The sequence below is a fragment of the Salmo salar genome, chromosome 01 (assembly GCF_965601325.2).
Source record: "Salmo salar chromosome 01, fSalSal1, whole genome shotgun sequence".
NCBI lineage: Eukaryota > Metazoa > Chordata > Actinopteri > Salmoniformes > Salmonidae > Salmo > Salmo salar.
The window spans coordinates 72,459,123-72,477,796 of record NC_138291.1 but is presented as its reverse complement, the minus strand read 5'-3'; the positions used below and the strand labels follow the sequence as shown (position 1 = coordinate 72,477,796).

General features: G+C 42.0%; 1 protein-coding gene across 1 annotated transcript in view; it reads left to right on the top strand.

Moving 5' to 3' along the window:
- LOC106607945 (attractin-like protein 1) overlaps window positions 1–18,674 on the top strand; it is a 358,398-nt gene that overhangs the window by 96,688 nt on the left and 243,036 nt on the right. The window contains exons 12-18 of the mRNA XM_014205458.3: window positions 324–535; window positions 6,686–6,804; window positions 7,045–7,161; window positions 7,327–7,459; window positions 10,016–10,203; window positions 11,476–11,689; window positions 13,141–13,329. Of these exons, the coding sequence (XP_014060933.1) occupies window positions 324–535; window positions 6,686–6,804; window positions 7,045–7,161; window positions 7,327–7,459; window positions 10,016–10,203; window positions 11,476–11,689; window positions 13,141–13,329 (1,172 nt within the window). The remainder of the gene's footprint in view (window positions 1–323; window positions 536–6,685; window positions 6,805–7,044; window positions 7,162–7,326; window positions 7,460–10,015; window positions 10,204–11,475; window positions 11,690–13,140; window positions 13,330–18,674) is intronic.

The window sequence follows — 18,674 nt, the reverse complement described above, 5'->3', positions numbered from 1 at the left end:
CCTGGTAATAATGTGTACTCTGAGTATTTCCTGCGTTGTGTTCTCGGTAACACTTTATTTGGATAGTTCATCTGTAGATACTCTACAGACTAGCAGTAACATTTCAACTATCTTCTAACCTTAACTCTTATCCTAACCCTAAACATAACCCTAGCCCTAACTCTAACCTTAACCCTTACCCTCATTCTTAGCCTAACGCAAACCCTTACCATGACCTTAACAAGCAGTTGCTTATCAACAGATTGTTTGTTGATGGCATGACCATTTGCAGAGCAACTACAGATGGATTATCAAAATAAAGTGTGATCGTGTTCTCTCCCCAGGTCCATGTATGTGTTTGGAGGCTTCTCTGGTGTGCTGCTGAATGACGTGCTGGTCTACACCCCTCCCAGCTGCCAGGCCTTCGGTGAGGAGCAGCGCTGTGCCAACGCTGGCCCCGGTATCCGCTGTGTCTGGTTTAGGGACCACTGTGTCCCCTGGGACACCGGCCATGCCAACGGCAGCGTGCCCGCTCCCTTCTGCCCACCACGCACCAGTACGTGTTGCATGACATTGCTCTGTATTCTGTATTCATAGGATACATGTGGTGACACATTTTTATCTGCATATTTGTCATGGGGGAGGGTCGGTTTCGCTTCCCCCTCTGGTAGTTAACTGACTAATGGATACATGTAGGGCTATTGCGGTGACGGTATTACCGACACACCGGCGGTCACGAGTGATGAAGGCAGTCAAATGCCACGTGAACCTTTAGTCACGGTAATTAGGCTTCTCCAATCTCTGATGCTGCTGATGGTCATTAGTAGTCTACCAAACTTGCCAACTGCCTGGTACTCAGCACTCTATTGTCCCTCTAATCACTCTGACATAAATGCAAATAAAAGTCCGCTGACCCTGCTTCGGTACAGGTGCATGATAATGGTCCATTCTATATCAAAAAGAATTTCAAACATGTATTATTTAGTATATGTAAAGACAAGATTAAATCAAGAATAGTCTGATGGGTGACAATATTAGCCTATCACTTGTGAATTATATATTATCTGTTGTGAATGATGCCCAGCATAAGAACAAATTATAAAAGTTATAAATCATATTCGCACACATCATGTAGTCTAGCCCATAGGCCTATATGTCTTAATAAGGTTTGTATCACAGCTAAAGTGTCCAAATAACTTAAAATGAAGCACATAATTCCACTTTACAAGGGGTGTAGAGCCTGGCATACTTAAGCAGCGCCTGTTTGGGGAAGATCATTTTCACCATAAATGCACCATCTATCGAATCCCAAAACTATGTTTGGAATATTTATTTCTCACACAGAATAGAATATGTCGATAGTAGTGCTTTTGCTGTTCGTTAGGCCTACTGATCTTGTTGGCTGACTACAATGTATTAAACATCAAAACATATAGCCCAACGTTTGTAGAACAACTAAAGTTATATTAATAACTCTAAATTAAGCATATAGGAATACCTATTTATTTGTTAACCGCTCAACACAGAATAGCTTCATGTGCGCACTCCCTCAAGATGTTTGGAGAAATATCCTTTCTATTTTTTTCAGCTTTGTTCAATTGTATTCTTCATACTATAAAATAATGCCATGGAATTCTAAGCAAATCTTGTCTGCTAAATTCACTAGTGTAGCCCACAGCCATTTGGCATAGCCAGATCAGGACCTAACATAACTCAGAGTATGCTATTCTGTTCTTCTGAAATATACATTTTCTTCAGATCTTGCTTCTTTAGACCTGTCTAAAATAAATAATGGATTTATTGTGAAGGTGTAGGCTATATTACATGGATTTATTAGACTTTTTCAAATGTAGATGTTCCGAAGGTCTGCATCAGTAGCTTGTAGGCTATTTGTGGAAGCCAGGAGATGCTAATTGTGTTTATGTTAATTAACGGTCAATTACCGTTAGACCGACAGTTATTTGCTTGACAATCACCAATTTTGTGAACCCCACAGCCCTAGATACATGTTCTATAGTTGAGCCGTCCATGATGGAACCAATCCTCATTTCACATCAAACTCTCTTGTTCCTACCTGCCTCTTATACTGTGCTGTATGAATCATCACCCTTTTTGAGAGTAATAATAATTCTGATTCCTCATAAGGCCTGTGCACATAGTGGTTGGAACAAAAGGTCAGGACCAACACAATTATCCCGTTCGGAGGCAAATACAATTATGCTGGAAATATACTCACAAGGTTGCAGAAACACCTGTATTGTGTTTTAGAGTGTTATCGGAGGTGAATTGGACCGGTGATTAACTAATTAAATGACTAATTGATGACAGATTATCACACTGTTTATCCTCTGTCCTTCTCTAATCGTTCATTTGTCACTGGCTGCTGGCATGGAGGGTATGAGTTGAAATTGGCTCTACAGGGCAAATAGAAATGAAAAGCATATTGAGCTAGACCCATCTACCTTTTTGTTTTCCTACTGAGAAGGCGGTGTTGCAGGGGGCATTTTCATGTCAACCCTGTTTTTGTTTTTCTTAAGTCAATGGCGCCGAAGGGGATGGCTGCCGTTTTACGGGCTCCTAACCAACTGTACTATTTTGTTAGTTTTTTCACATAGTTTGTAACTCATATTGTACATAATGTTGCTGCTACCGTCTCTTATGACTGAAAATAGCTTTTGGACATCAGAACAGCGATTACTCACCTCGAACTGGATGAAGATTTTTTCTTTAATGAGTCCAATGCAAAGGATATACTGCTTTGTCCGATCTACGATTAAGACTATCCTACCAATGGATGCTACGCTACAGGACTGTTTTGCTAGCACAGACTGGATGTGTTCTGGGATTCATCCAACGTCATTGAGGAGTATATCACCTCAGTCACTTGCTTCACCATTAAGTGCATCAACGACGTCATCCCCACAGTGACCGTACGTACATATCCCAACCAGAAGCCATAGATTACAGGCAACATCGGCACCGAGCTAAATGCTAGAGCTGCCGCTTTCAAGGAGCAGGACGCTTATAAGAAATCCTGCTATGCCCTCAGACGAACCATCAAACAGGCAAAGCTTCAATACAGGACTTAGATTGAATCCTACTACACCGGCTCTGACGCTCGTCGCTTGTGGCAGGGCTTGCAAACTATTGCGGACTACAAAGGGAAACCCAGCCATGAGCTGCCCAATGATGCGAGCCTACCAGATGAGCTAATGGCCTTTTATGCTCGCTTCGAGGCAAGCAACACTGAAGCATGTATAAGAGCACCAACTGTTCCAGACGACTGCATGATCACGCTCTCCGTAGCCGATGTGAGCAAGACCTTTAAACAGGTCAACATTCACAAAGCCGCAAGGCCAGACGGATTACCAGGACGTGTACTCAAAGCATGCGCGGACGAACTGGAAAGTGTCTTCACTGACATTTTCAACCTCTCTTTGGCCGAGTCTGTAATACCTACATGTTTCAGACAGACTACCATAGTCCATGTTCCCAAGAAAGCAAAGATAACCTGCCTAAATGATTACCTCCCGTAGCACTCACGTCGGTAGCCATGAAGTGCTTTGAAAGGCTGGTCATGGCTCACATGAACACCGTCATGCCGGAAACCCTAGACCCACTCCAATTCTCATATCGCCTCAACAGATCCACAGATGACACAATCTCAATCGCACTCTACCATGCCCTTTCCCACCTGGACAAAAGGAACACCTATGTGAGAATGCTGTTCATTGACTACAGCTCAGCGTTCAACACCATAGTACCCAGAAAGCTCATCACTAAGCTAAGGACACTTGGACTAAATACCTCCCTCTGCAACTGGATCCTGAACTTCCTGAAGGGCCGCCCCCAGGTGGTGAGGGTAGGCAACAACAACATCTGCCACGCTGATCCACAACACGGGGGCCCCTCAGGGGTGCGTGATTAGTCCCCTCCTGTACTCCCTGTTCACCCACGACTGTGTGGCCAAGCACGACTCCAACACCATCATTCAGTTTGCTGACGACACAACAGCGGTAGGCCTGATCACCGACAACGATGAGACAGCCTATAGGGAGTAGGTCAGAGACCTGGCACTGTGGTGCCAGGACAAAAACCTCTCCCTCAATGTGAGCAAGACATAGGAGCTTATCATGGACTATAAGAAAAGGAGGGCCAAACAGGCCCCTATTAACATCGACGGCTGTAGTGGAGCGGGTCGAGAGTTTCAAGTTCCTTGCTGTCCACATCACCACAAACTATCATGGTCCAAACACACCAAGACAGTTGTGAAGATGGCACGACAACACCTTTCCCCCTCAGGAGACTGAAAAGATTTGGCATGGGTCCCCAGATCCTCATAATGTTCTACAGCTGCACCATCGAGAGCATCCTGACTGATTGCATCACCGCCTGGTATTGCAACTGCTCGGCGTCTGACCATAAGGCACTACAGAGTGTAGTGCATACGGCCCAGTTCATCACTGGGGCCAAGCTTCCTGCTATCCAGGACCTATATACAAGGTGGTGTCAGCAGAAGGCCCAAAAATTGTCAAAGACTCCAGTCACCCAAGTCATAGACTGATCTCTCTGCTACCGCACGGCAAGTGGTACCGGTGTGCCAAGTCTAGGTCCAACAGCTTCTACCCCAAAGCCATAAGACTGCTGAACAATTCATCAAATGTCCACCCGGACTATTTACATTGATAACCCCCCTTTGTTTTTACTCTGCTGCTACTCGCTGTTTATTATCTATACATAGTCACTTTACCCCTAACAACAGTTGAAGTCGGAAGTTTACATACACCTTAGCCAAATGCATTTAAACTCAGTTTTTCACAATTCCTGACATTTAATCCAAGTAAAAATTCCCTGTCTTAGGTCAGTTAGGATCACCACTTTATTTAAAGAATGTGAAATGTCAGAATAATCGTAGAGAGAATGATTTATTTCAGCTTTTATTTCTTTCATCACATTCACAGTGGGTCAGAAGTTTACATACACTCAAATAATATTTGGTAGCATTGCCTTTTAAATTGTTTAACTTGGGTCAAACGTTTTGGGTAGCCTACCACAAGCTTCCCACAATAAGTTGGGTGAATTTTGGCCCATCCTCCTGACAGAGCTGGTGTAACTGAGTCAGGTTTAGTGACCTCCTTGCTCGCACACGCTTTTTCAGTTCTGCCCACACATTTTCTATAGGCTGGAGGTCAGGGCTTTGTGATGGCCACTCCAATACCTTGACTTTGTTGTCCTTAAGCCATTTTGCCACAACTTTGGAAGTATGCTTGGGGTCATTGTCCATTTGGAAAACCCATCTGCGACCAAGCTATAACTTCCTGACTGATGTCTTGAAATGTTGCTTCAATATATCCACATCATTTTCCTGCCTCATGATGCCATCTATTTTGTGAAGTGCACCAGTCCCTCCTGCAGCAAAGCACCCCCACAACATGATGCTGCCACCCCCGTGCTTCACGGTTGGGATGGTGTTCTTCAGCTTGCAAGCCTCCTCCTTTTTCCTCCAAACATAATGATGGTCATTATGGCCAAAAAGTTCTATTTTTGTTTCATCAGACCAGAGGACAATTCTCCAAAAAGTACGATCTTTGTCCCCATGTGCAGTTGCAAACCGTAGTCTGGCTTTTTTATGGCAGTTTTGGAGCAGTGGCTTCTTCCTTGTTGAGCGGCCTTTCAGGTTATGTCGATATAGGACTCGTTTTACTGTGGATATAGATACTTTTGCACCTGTTTCCTCCAGCTTCTTCACAAGGTCCTTTGCTGTTGTTCTGGGATTGATTTGCCCTTTTCGCACCAAAGTACGTTCATCTCTAGGAGACAGAACGCGTCTCCTTCCTGAGTGGTATGACGGTTGTGTGGTCCCATGGTGTTTATATTTGCGTACTGTTGTTTGTACAGATGAACGTGGTACCTTCAGGCATTTGGAAACTGCTCCCAAGGATGAACCAGACTTTTGGAGGTCTACAATTTTTTTTCTGAGCTCTTGGCTGATTTCTTTTGATTTTCCCATAATGTCAAGCAAAGATACACTGAGTTTGAAAGTAGGCCTTGAAATACATCCACAGGTACACCTCCAAATGACTCAAATGATGTCAATTAGCCTATCAGAAGCTTCTAAAGCCATGACATAATTCTCTGGAATTTTCGAAGCTGTTTAAAGGCACAGTCATCAGCGTGTATGTAAACTTCTGACCCATTGGTTACCTTGACTAACCTGTACCCCCTGCATATTGACTCATTATTGTTATGTAATTTTCTTGTTACTTTTTGATTGTATTTTTTTACTTTAGTTTTTTATTTCGTAAATATTTTCTTGAACTGCATTGTTGGTTGAGGACTTGTAAGTAGTTTCACGCTAAGGTCTACAGCTTTTGTATTCGGCGGATGTGACAAATACAATTTGATTTGATTGTGTCTCTTGACCTGCTGTTCTCTAGTATTGTTTCTTTCACTAGACTGATATTATGTACACAGAATCCTGATAGAGAGGACAATGTTAGACAATGTCTCTGGCATTCTCTGTTCTGCTACAGTTACTACTGATCCTTAACTTTTTCTCTGGGTTCTCTAACTCTGTTCCCTTATAAAACTGTCTGTGTCGAGTGTTCCGTATTTATTTTTGAAGCTTTTTTTTAAACCTCACCCCCAGACGGTGCAGACTAGACTAACTGTGTTCTGCTGTTAAACTGTGTCGTCCCCCATCCAGATAGTGAAGACGAGAGGTGCTTCAGGTTCTCTGACTGTGTCAGCTGCACTGCCAACACCAATGGCTGCCAGTGGTGTGAAGACAAGAAGTGCATCTCTGCTTCCAGCAACTGCACTGTGGTGAGTCTGCCTACAGGGGGCAGTAGTGAGACAAAACAGTCACAGCTAGGATCTTATTGGCTTCAATTGTCAATGAATTACGCAGCATAAATAGTCAGGCAGCTTGAAGCTTGCCTTCTACTGAGTCACTACTTAACTCTTGTTGTTGTAGTGTACTAAGTCACTATTATCTCACCTGCTTAGCTAGCAGTGTCTGTTAGACTAATGCTTGTCCCTGCTGGCTCCTCTGTGTGTCTATAGCTGACCCTGGAGCTTGCGCAGCAGCATAGAGGTCCTCTGTCCCTGGCCCCTCCCCCGTCCATGCTGTCTGAACAACAGCTCTCTGTGTGGAAGCAAGGGGCAAAGAGGATGGGACACGTGGGTATTCCATACTGTTGCAGGGGTTTTTCTATTAATGCCAAACCATACTTTTCTGTTCTGCCAGTGCACAAATTTCAGATTTACATGACCCCAATACTATGAAGTAAATTCACCATAATAATAACTATGTAGATGTTTGATGTTTGTACACTTTCTTTGCAGTCTGTAAAGAACTTCGTCAAATGCCATGTGAGAAATGAACATATCTGCAGCAAGCTGGTTAACTGTAAGAGCTGCTCCCTCAACCTCCACTGTCAATGGGAGCTTCAGCAACAGGAGTGCCATGCCATCCCTGGTGAGAAAGAACGCACACACACACACACACACACACACACACACACACACACACACACACACACACACACACACACACACACACACACACACACCACACACACACACACACACACACACACACACACACACACACACACACACACACACCCACAAACGTCTTCCAAAAACGTCTTCCAAAAACTCCAAACAAGCAAGAACTCTGCTTAGCTTACTACCTGTTTGATAGCTACAAGCAAGTTTGAATGCTTGGAGAACTTATGCTAATGTTTGATTCATTATCAACACTCTTGTAGCGTTTCCCCAGGGAAAACATGTTTTTCCCCTGTCTCTAAAGTGGATTTATTGCTCTCATTTTTCAAAGCTCCAGAAGGAGTTCAACACAGAAACACTCACAAACAAACACGTACCCACGCGCGTATCCACGCACGCAGGCGTAAGCTGATGTACATGCACGCACGCACACACACACACACACACACACACACACACACACACACACACACACACCCACACACCCACACACACACACACACCTCCAAATACAGTACATCCACAAATACACTCTCCTCTCCAGCGTGGTGACGGGATGTAGGCCAATTATAATTGTTTACTTGATGTTATGAAAATGGAGCCTCAGCTGACTCATAAATGAGAGCCCAGTAAGTACAGTGCCTTCAGAAAGTATTCACACCCCTTTACTTTTTCCACATTTTGTTGTGTAACAATTTGGGATTGACATTTTTTTATCAACGATCTACACAAAATATTTGTAAAAAAATATTGAAAAATAAAACACTAATATATCTTGATTAAGTATTCAACCACCTGAGTCAATACATGTTAGAATCACCTTTGGCAGTGATTACAGCTCTGAGTCTTTCTGGGTAAGTCTCTAAGAGTTTTGCACTCTTGGATTATACAATATTTGCACATTATTATTTTTAAATGTTTTCAAGCTCTGTCAAATTGGTTGTTTATTATTGCTAGACAGCTATTTTCATGTTTTGCCATAGATTTTCAAGCTGATTTAAGTCAAAATTGTAACTATACCACTCAGGAACATTCAATGTTGTCTTGGTAAGCAACTCCAGTGTATATTTGGCCTTGTGTTTTAGGTTATTGTCCTGCTGAAAGGTGCATTTGTCTTCCAGTGTATAATGGAAAGCAGACAGAACCAGGTTTGACTAAAACCAAATCAAAATTGTGTAGAAATTATAATGGACCTATGTTCATACAGTTTATTGACTGTCCAGCGGGCTAATAATCACTAGACAGTCAGGGACCATTGACATTCCCAAAACTATGGATAGAGGACACATTTCTTTTCTCCAATTTTGACAGCAAGGAAATATAACACATTTTCAATGTGGCCCTCCGGACCTCATTGAAGACCGAATGCGGCCTCTAGGGCAAAATTAGTTTGACACCCCTGTTCTAAAGACTTTAACTCTAGCCATGTGTTGGTTACGGTTCATGTCAGTACTGCTCTCTCGTTGGACATCTTTTCAACAGCCTTTTATGCTTGAAAAAAGGGTTTCTTTCTTAGTCTGATGAAAATAATTTGATGGTGGTAACCATTATCCAACTTTGATTGTAATCAGCGCAGGTCTCCAAAATAAGCAGAGAAATTCCTGAGATGAAAGTGGAGTTGTTTCTCTCTTATTCTCTGCAATGTGTTGCTTATTAACTAAGGTCTCGTCCCTCATCTGTGTAGTTTTTCCCACTGTTTGATGTGTCTGTCAGTCAGAGCACAACTGTATACTTGTGCTTGACAAACACTTACTTGTGTATTCAATCAGGGTGGTCGATGCAAGCTTCTTTGAAGCATAATCCATCATTTTCAATCTATATCTCAACTGATTGACTGACTGTTCTTCAATTCACACCATGAGGTCAGGGCCGGTCTGAGATTTTTGGAGGCCCTAAGCGAGATTTGGTTTGGTGGCTCTCCACCTCATGGGCAAAACAGTGCTAAAGTTATTTTCCTGAAATTCTACACATTTTGCCATGGGGCATAGAGAAAATGTTGTGGTTTTAAAGCACATTTTATGCAATTCTGCACAGTTTGCCATGGCGTAGAGAGAAATGTTACAGTTTTAAAACACATTACATGCAATTCTACTCATTTTCCCATGGGGCGAAGAAAAAAATGTGCAGTTTAAAAGAGAATTTTCTGCACTTCTACACATTTGCAATGAAATATGCCATGTTCATATGATATCTGAGTGAGAGTGACTATCACAATCAACGGGGGCCCCCTGAGAAAAACTGCTGATGCACTACCACATTTTTTGTTAGTTAGAATGTGTATTCTACTATTCTAATTCTGAACAGTAAGTTGAGACGCCTACTGAGTTCCTAAAAAATATATTTTTTTATAAGATATTTGCCAATCGACTTTGCTTTTACATTAGCGACATACTTGCTTAATGTGTGAGTAGTGAGATGCATATCAAATGTAGTTGAGATCCTTGAGGGGTGTTGAGTCTTCCAGTTGTGTGGCCTAACACAGTCTGGGTCTGAGTCTAAATTACTGTTCTCTCCCTGTCCACAGCTCAGCTCTGTGGGGAAGGCTGGCATCATGTTGGGGAGGCTTGCCTCAGGATCAACTCCAGCAGGGAGAGCTATGACAATGCCCAGCACTACTGTAAGAACCTGGACGGGAACATAGCCTCCCTCACCACCGCCAAGCAGGTGGACTTTGTACTGGACGAGCTGCAGAAGTTCCAGCTACAAGAGAAGGTAAGGGAAACGCCTCTGTTTAAAATAGTGTGTTGTTTTAAACATAGTACTTTATCAAGGATTTTCATATGGAATGTACTTTTCCAAGTCGAAGGCCCGAGGAATGGCCATGCCAGACCGCATGAAACTTACCCCATGATAATCTGAAACCAAACATGTTGAACACATGTTGAAGTGTTAGCTTATTTACTGCTGAATCAACCCACATCTGATCCAGTGTTTACATGTACATCTAGACTACATTTCCATGATCCCAACCAAACTTATATTTGTTTTCTCAACAGTCTGTTTATATCCCTATCACACATGCTGACTTTTCCAGTGATTGCGCTGTCAGGAGGATATGCAAGAGGAAATATTTCACTGGTGTTTGACTGGTGCCGTTAATTAAAAAAATAGAGCAAGAGGATCTCTCGCTATGGTTTTGGGGTGGAGTGTTTAAGCAGCTTCTGTCTGTTCTTTGAAGATGAACGCTATTCTTAATAATAAAGCTCACCTTGGTTGTTTTAGGATGCAGAGGCAACAGTTTTCCCTCCTCTCATTTCTTTTCTGACATTTATTTGGAAGTAGCTGATGCTCTCCATGGCTACAATAATCAGTTTGCTTTTCCCCCCTAAGAAATTCATTATTTTCCATCCCAGTTGCGGCCTGTAATAGGAATTTTGAATGAAAGTGCATTTTAGCGTACAGCAACACGTTTTTCAGGATTTAAATCACGGCAGTCTCCTTCGATTACTCAAATTTTATGCTCTCATAAATTTTTACTGTGTGATAGATCATAGCCGGTGTTAGCTGGCTAATTAACAATTTATTACAGGTAAAACTTTTGAGACGTTATTGCCCATTTAAGAAATAACTCAAACACACAGACATTTTTAAAAGTCAAAATAAATACCTTAGTTTAATGACTCTGGCTTGTCTTGGTTTTATGGATTGGTGTTGGCTGTAAGTCTGAGGTCGAGAACTTTCACTGTAATTATAGCAATTTTCCCAACGGTTTGATTTAAGATTTCACATAAACATTGCATGAATCAAATATGTATGATTTATGTTGAGAAAGGAATAACATGTTTTCATACTCTTACTGGCCCTCAACATACTATGGAGAATAGAGAGAATTCCTATCTTAGATTTCAGGATTTTAACCTCCCTCTCCCTTTTCTCTCTCTCTCTCATATTCTTCATTCTTTCATCTTTCTCTTCCCCTCTTTCTCCATCCATTTTCTCCTCCCCCTCTCGCCTGCCTCTTTCTCTCCCCTCTCTGTCCTGTAGAAGTTAGCTCCATGGGTGGGCCTAAGGAAGATCAACATCTCGTACTGGGGCTGGGAGGACATGTCTCCCTTCACCAACTCCTCTCTGCAGTGGCTGCCCGGGGAGCCCAGCGACTCAGGCTTCTGTGCTTACCTGGAGAGGGTAGAGGTGGCAGGGCTCAAGGCCAACCCCTGCACCGCCACAACTGATGGACTCATCTGTGAAAAACCAGTCGGTGAGAGAGGGACTGGGAGAAAGAGGGATAGGGAGAGAAAAAGGGAGGGAGGGAAAGGGAAGGAGAGCTGAAGAAGAATAAAGGTGATGGTGATTGAATAATAGAGACTAATTCTCAAAGGCACCTGTAACCCTTGTGAATTCCATGAGGCCTCCCTTGAACATGAGTATGTCATTATTCTGAAGCTCAATCAGGCACTACTGAATTAGAGATACAAGTTTACAATCATCATCATCATTGACAAGGAGCCGAATTCACTAGTGAATTTAAAAGGGGACAGAATGTTGGTGGAGAGATATTGTTTTAGGAAGAGCATCCTTATGACTGGAGAAGATCATAGCCTGGAGTGTTTGACAGCAGTGGTGTAAAGTACTTAAGTACAAATACTTTAAAGTACTACTTAAGTCGTTTTTTTTGGGTATCTGTACTTTACTTTACTATTTATATTTTTGACAACTTTTACTTTTACTTCACTACATTCCTAAAGAAAATATGTACTTTTCACACACTTATGATCTGGCTAACTCACTAAACACGAATGCTTTGTTTGTAAATGATGTCTGAGTGTTGGAGTGTACTCCTGGCTATCCGTACATTTTAAAACAAGAACACTGCCGTCTGGTTTGCTTAATATAAGGAATGTGAAAAGATGTATACTTTTACTTTTGACACTTACGTATATTTAAAACCAAATACTTTTATACTTTTACTCAAGTAGTATTTCACTGGGTGACTTTTACTTGAATCATTTTCTATTAAGGCGTCTTTACTTTTACTCAAATATTATAATTGGTTACTTTTTCTACCACTGTTTGACAGTGGCTGACCTTCCTTCCCATCATGGCCCCTCAGTGACCGACCGTCCCTCTCACGCATTCAAGGAAACTGGAAACACGAGCAGGCCCGTCTGACTCACTGTCTTATTTTGTCCGCTTTTAGCCGCACTGAACCATGCTTGGACTCATTTAGGAACCCAGAATAGCTTGGGAGCCGAAGAAAATGAGGCCTCAAATGTGCAGTTTTGGCCGCCGTACTTCCCATAGCGCGACTTTGCACTGACAGAGAGTGGAAATGGGTAACCAAAGACATCCTGCTGTTTCTTATTACTTTTCTGTTTCCTCCACCACTGCGGAGTTGTCTCCCACTTCGATACAACCTGCCTGCCTAAATCAGCTCAAATGATGGGGTCGGACCGAGGGAGGAAATTACTATTGTTTACCGTCTGCTCTTGGGTTAAATTAATTATTTAATGTAATAAATGGTACATGAATTGTTATGGGTGTACCTGCTGCAAAAACACTCTGTTTTTGGTTGAGATAAGGTTGAAATAAAATGTCTATGTTTTAGAGGCAGTGCAAATGTACATAAACTCCCACAGATTATTTTTAGCACTACTTTCAGGCTGGGCACAGATGTTATTTAAATATGATTTTATTTTCACCTTTCCACAGTGAGCCCCAATCAGAGTGCCCGCCCGTGTAAGGCGCCCTGCTCCCTGCGCACCACCTGTGCCAACTGCACCAGCCAGGCCATGGAGTGTATGTGGTGCAGCAGCACCCAGCGATGTGTGGACTCCAACGCTTACGTCATCTCCTTCCCCTACGGACAGTGTCTGGAATGGCAGACTGGAGACTGCGTCTGTGAGTATACAGGTCAAAATGTTCAGCTTCCACTGTGTGTGTGTGTGTGTGTGTGCTGTGTGTGTGTGTGTGTGTGTGTGTGTGTGTGTGTGTGTGTGTGTGTGTGTGTGTGTGTGTGTGTGTGTGTGTGTGTGTGTGTGTGTGTGTATCTTCAACACAACCTCCAAAGGAATGCGGGTAAATAGATTATTGCAAACAGTCTCTCACTCTCTCACTCTCTCTCTCACTCACACACTCTGGCTCACTTTATGTTCCAAATAGTTACAGCTCCTGTGTGTTAGTAGTGAATTCCTCAGGGTTAGTGTTGCTCAGTGAGATCAGACTCCCTTGGATGTTTGCGGACTCATTTTGCTCTACAGTCAGCCAGGTGCTTCCACTTCCCTAGACCCTTAGGTGTATGCCACCCTGTCCCTGGGTACTATGGGAAAATCAATAACGTATCGACGTGCATCCAACTCGATGAAAAGTATATGCCCCGCTGTTAGTGTTTCCTTTGCTCTAAAAGCCCTCCGTTGAATGTCTGATCTTGATGTATAGATCCTGTAGTGTCAGATAACCCCCAGACTTTGCTGAGAGAGATAGGTGCACATAAACAGGAAATGTGTTTTACGCAGTGGCACTTTTGAAACTCATGTCAATCAGATGTTGGTACCAACAATAACACATTGTGAGAATCTGTTCTCATAGTCCGACGCAAGGAGTAACATGCTGTCAGCCGTCTATGGACTCTGTTTTACCACTTTTCAAATAGGGAAAGAGCTTTCACCACATTTTGCCATGGTCACATAATTTGCTTGAACTCCCCCTCGTTATACCACAGCAGCGACAGTATTCACAGTGCGTGACATAATGTAAAACAACAATGGTATGCACAATTAGGCCACATCCTCTCAGTGCCATTTCACCAGGGGAGTCTGAAGTCATTACCATTCAGCTACTAAGTGATGGTCAGTGTGCTTGTGGAGTATTCATATTATGGCCTGACATTTCTGATTACACTAAACTCTCTATACAAACATCTATCGGTTCTGAGATTTGGGGAATGTAATTAGGCAAATTGTACTATTGCTTTTATTGTCCTCCAGAGTAATGCAACTCACGGAAGCCTGACAATATGGATCCAATCAAAATGTAAATTAGTTGTTTTAGCGTCGGTGTGTATGCTAAGCCCATATCAGGCTTTTGGCTTCAGAACGTAGAGATAAAGAAATGTACTGTTACAGCAAAACACAATGGGTCATTGTGCTAATGTGTTTTTGTTTTCAACATGTTAATTTAAAGGAATGTCATAGTTCGCCTTAGGATTATTTTATCAAGTTTAGGGGTTTTGTAGGGAGAGAACAAATATACAAAATGTAATTATTATTCAACTCCATCTGTGTATGTTTTTTGCCTGTTCACTTCAATCCTTGCCAAGATTTTCCCCTCAAGTTTGCCATTTCTCCATCCACAGTACCTTTCCAAATCTTTTTAGGTAGGTGGTTACTTGTGTTTTGGTTTTGAGGGGATATTGGGAGAAACAGGAAGCAAGATTAACTTTTTGGTGTACTAGCCAGTAGCCACAGGATGTATTTATCTTGAAAGGCCCGGGGGAGGTCAGCGACTCCAATCTGGCTGTGCTCCTGAAAGAATGTCCCCCTAAACACAATGTGATTCTGCAGCTGCTCCTGGAAATGGTCTTTCTCCGCGTTAAGGTCATATTTCAGCAGGTAATTAGAACACAGCTCGGCCCCGTTCTCTTTAGTTAGGTTCAGTATACCTCCTACACACACTCGCACGCATGCACACGCACACACAAACACACGGGCACACTGGCATCCGATGAGGGCAGAGCCCACTTATTTGCATCTCAGAGTGATTCACCATCCCCATCCATCTGCCTGGCACACCACCCCACCCAAATGTCCAGGAGCATTAACCTGACCAACACTTGCATATGTTCATTTAGCAATCAACCATCTTCCGCCTTGTGCTTTGAGATCACACAGAATGCTATGTAGCAATAGAAAGAAATGTGTACCCAAATGCGCTTCAGCCCAGCATGAACATAAAGGGAATCAGGTGCTCGACTGAGGGACTTGAAAATCCCCCAAACATTCCTTACCCAAGGACATTTCAACAGGTGATTATCCACGTAGCTTATGTTTCGGCGTAGCAATAGAACATCACTCTAGTTTCCCTACAGATGCTTCATTCAGAGATCTGTCATAGAGCAGGAGGAAAGTCGTTAACAGTTCTTTAAAGACAAGCTGTTCCAAAGACAACCCCAGCATTGGTTGAGAGAACAATACGGCATATTTATGGAGGTGTTGTACTGTACCACATAGGTTTCTGTTCTTTGATCGACAGAGTGTGGGCTGGGTTATGTTTATTTAAATAGTTCTCAACACACAATGGAAAAAGACAGAATATTAATGACAAGGTATGAACCTCCTGAAATATGAAGTAGATGTCAGAATGATTAAATATTTTGAGTTTGTAGCCCCATATGATTGCTCAATGGTATGAGTAAACCTTTAAAATGATTATGCTATTTGGTTCTTACTACTTGGAGTGGCATTTTCGCTTGAACTTTAAACAAATACAAGAGCCCTTTAAAAAGCCTTAAAAGCTGTTAGAGTTTAGGAAGATAATATTTCCACACTGTGTAAACTCTACAGGCTGGGAGAGGGAAGAGGAGTGCCTCTGTGTTTGTAATTGTGAAGCACAAGATTGTGGTTGGAGAAAAAGACAGGAGAACCTAGAAATGAATCAGCACCATGGTTGAATATTGCAACAGGGACAATTCAATAAACACTTTTTCTGCTTATGGAAATGGTAGCAGTTAAAAACTCAAACATCTGGCAAAAATGCAAATTCTACCATTCACTCAGCCAACTCCACACGGCAATGGAAGAGAACATCTTGGAACTTCCTCATACCTTTTGGTCTCTTATGGGTTCTTGTTGAGTTACCTTGTGTTTCCTCCTTCAACCGTGTTTCACAGCGCTGGCAGGCTTGCTCGCCCCTGTGCACGTGTGTGTCGCCGTCGTGGCTCACAACCAGTTGACTTGTTTAGCTACTCCATGATGGCCAAACCTGAATAAACTATCTGAAAGGCCCCAGTCAATCATTTAGATTTATGATGTATTATTAGAACCAAGCTGTAAATATTGGATCACAAACAAATGTTTCCCTCTTATGCTCGACAAAGTTCAAAGAAGGAAACTAACAAGTTCAATCTCCCAGATGTTGTCAAAGAAAACAGATTTAACTGACCCACCAAGCTCACCTCTGCTTCTGAATCCATAAGTTATGGATTGAACATTTCTTTGTAAGCATTGAATGCAGTAAAATATGTAATTTCACATTGTTTGTTTGAATGTCAGAAACATTGTATTGTGAATACCAATGCATCCTCAATAGAGACAACGTTTATGGAAAGGAATTACATTTATTTAGGAAAGAAGAGGTCAAGCTATCGGAAAGAAGTAATAACATTTCAAGTTTTAAATCTTATTAGTCGTATGTACAGGATACACATGGTATAAACCGTCCAACGAAATGCTTACTTGCAAGTTCCTTGTCGGCTATGCAACAACAGTAAGAAGTAATAATGATAAGGACACGGACATAAAGTAAATGGCTCAGTAGAATAGAATAAACATTTTAGCATAAGTATAATACAGGAATGCATAATTTATAGTACAATATTTACACATGTATCAAGGAAGGGGAGATTGGGGGGCACGTTTTTGAATTGTGCAGTATTAGCCGTAGTATAAAATAAATACATAAAAATAGTTTATAAAATAGTATTAGCAATAGTATAAGCGTATAAAGGAGGATGCAGGTGGTACTAATGAAATAGCCTTTATTGTGATGTGACTACTATGCTTCATCAAGGACAGGCAGTTAAGATTATATTTAGTAACTTTAACTAAATTGGTACTCTCTATGTATATGTACGTCAGAAGTGTCTTTGAAAGCACTGATGTTTTAAAGCTTACATACAGTACATAAATGTATATATATATATGGAGAGTAACTGCACCTCCATAGAGTCTTTTTGAGCTAACTTTGTCCTCTAAACTGACCAAACACCCTCACTTTCTTGTTAAAGTGCCTATGCTGCATATGTTAGTGTTAAGTAAATGCATTAAGAGGATATAAGTTGTGTTTGGTCCTGGGGGGCTTTATGTTGGGGCTATGGGATGAACAGACGTTTGCCTCGCCTTAGGCTTAGGGGCTTTACTCTTTGTCGTCAGCCAACCACCTGCTTTTGTCAGACAGTCCGACGGGTTGCAATATGGCTGCCACCCGCAGCTCTCTCCCTTCTCTGATAGGCTGAACAAAAGCACGTTTGCTAAAATGTAATCCTTGCAAAATGTCACTCTTTGGTTGGAAGGCCTGAGTCAGACTTCAGCTTTCAATAGATGAAGTGAAGAGGGTGTACGTGATAAGGGCTTACAGCACTATGATAAACACACTTTTTCAACTCAAGCCTTGATAACCTCGGCAGCTCTTGATAACCTCGGCAGCTCTTGATAACTTGGCTCAATAACACAAACTTTCAATCCCCAAAAATACTCCATTGTCCTAAAGTTGGGAATCATTTCTCTCTAAATGAAAAACCGCAAATGTATCCCCACCCTCTAATCCATTAAATAATGAATCAGCTGGCTATTCGATGAATAGTCAGTGGCTGTCTAAGAAAGTGTTGGAGAGCATTACCTCCCACTGCCAAGAGAATTAATTAAGTAATGAGTAACAAATGTCTACTTTATTTATGTGTTGTTTAGGTGGATGGATGTAACAGTGCTTACTTATACTACTGATTAATGTTCTCAATAGCAGCCAAGTATTCTATAAGGGACTTTACAATGTGTCTAAATACGCTGAACAAAAATATAAACAAAACGTGAAACAATTTCAAAGATTTACCGTTCATGTAAGGAAATCAGTCTATTGAAAAAAATCCATTAGGCCCTAATCTATGGATTTCACATGAATACATATATGCATCTGTTGGTCACAAATACCTTAACAAAAAAGATAGGGGCGTGGATCAGAAAACCAGTCAGTATCTGGTGTGACAACCATTTGCCTCATGCAGCATGACACATCTCCTTTGCATATAGTTGATCAGGCTGTTGATTGTGGCCTGTGGAATGTTGTCCCACTCCTCTTCAATGGCTGTGCGAGATGCTGGATTTTGGCGGGAACTGGAACACACTATCTTACACGTCGACCCAGAGCATCCCGAACATGCTCAATGGGTGCTGAGTATGCAGGCCATATAAGAACTGGGCCATTTTCAGGTTCCAGGAATTGTGTACAGATCCTTGCAACATGGGGCCATGCAT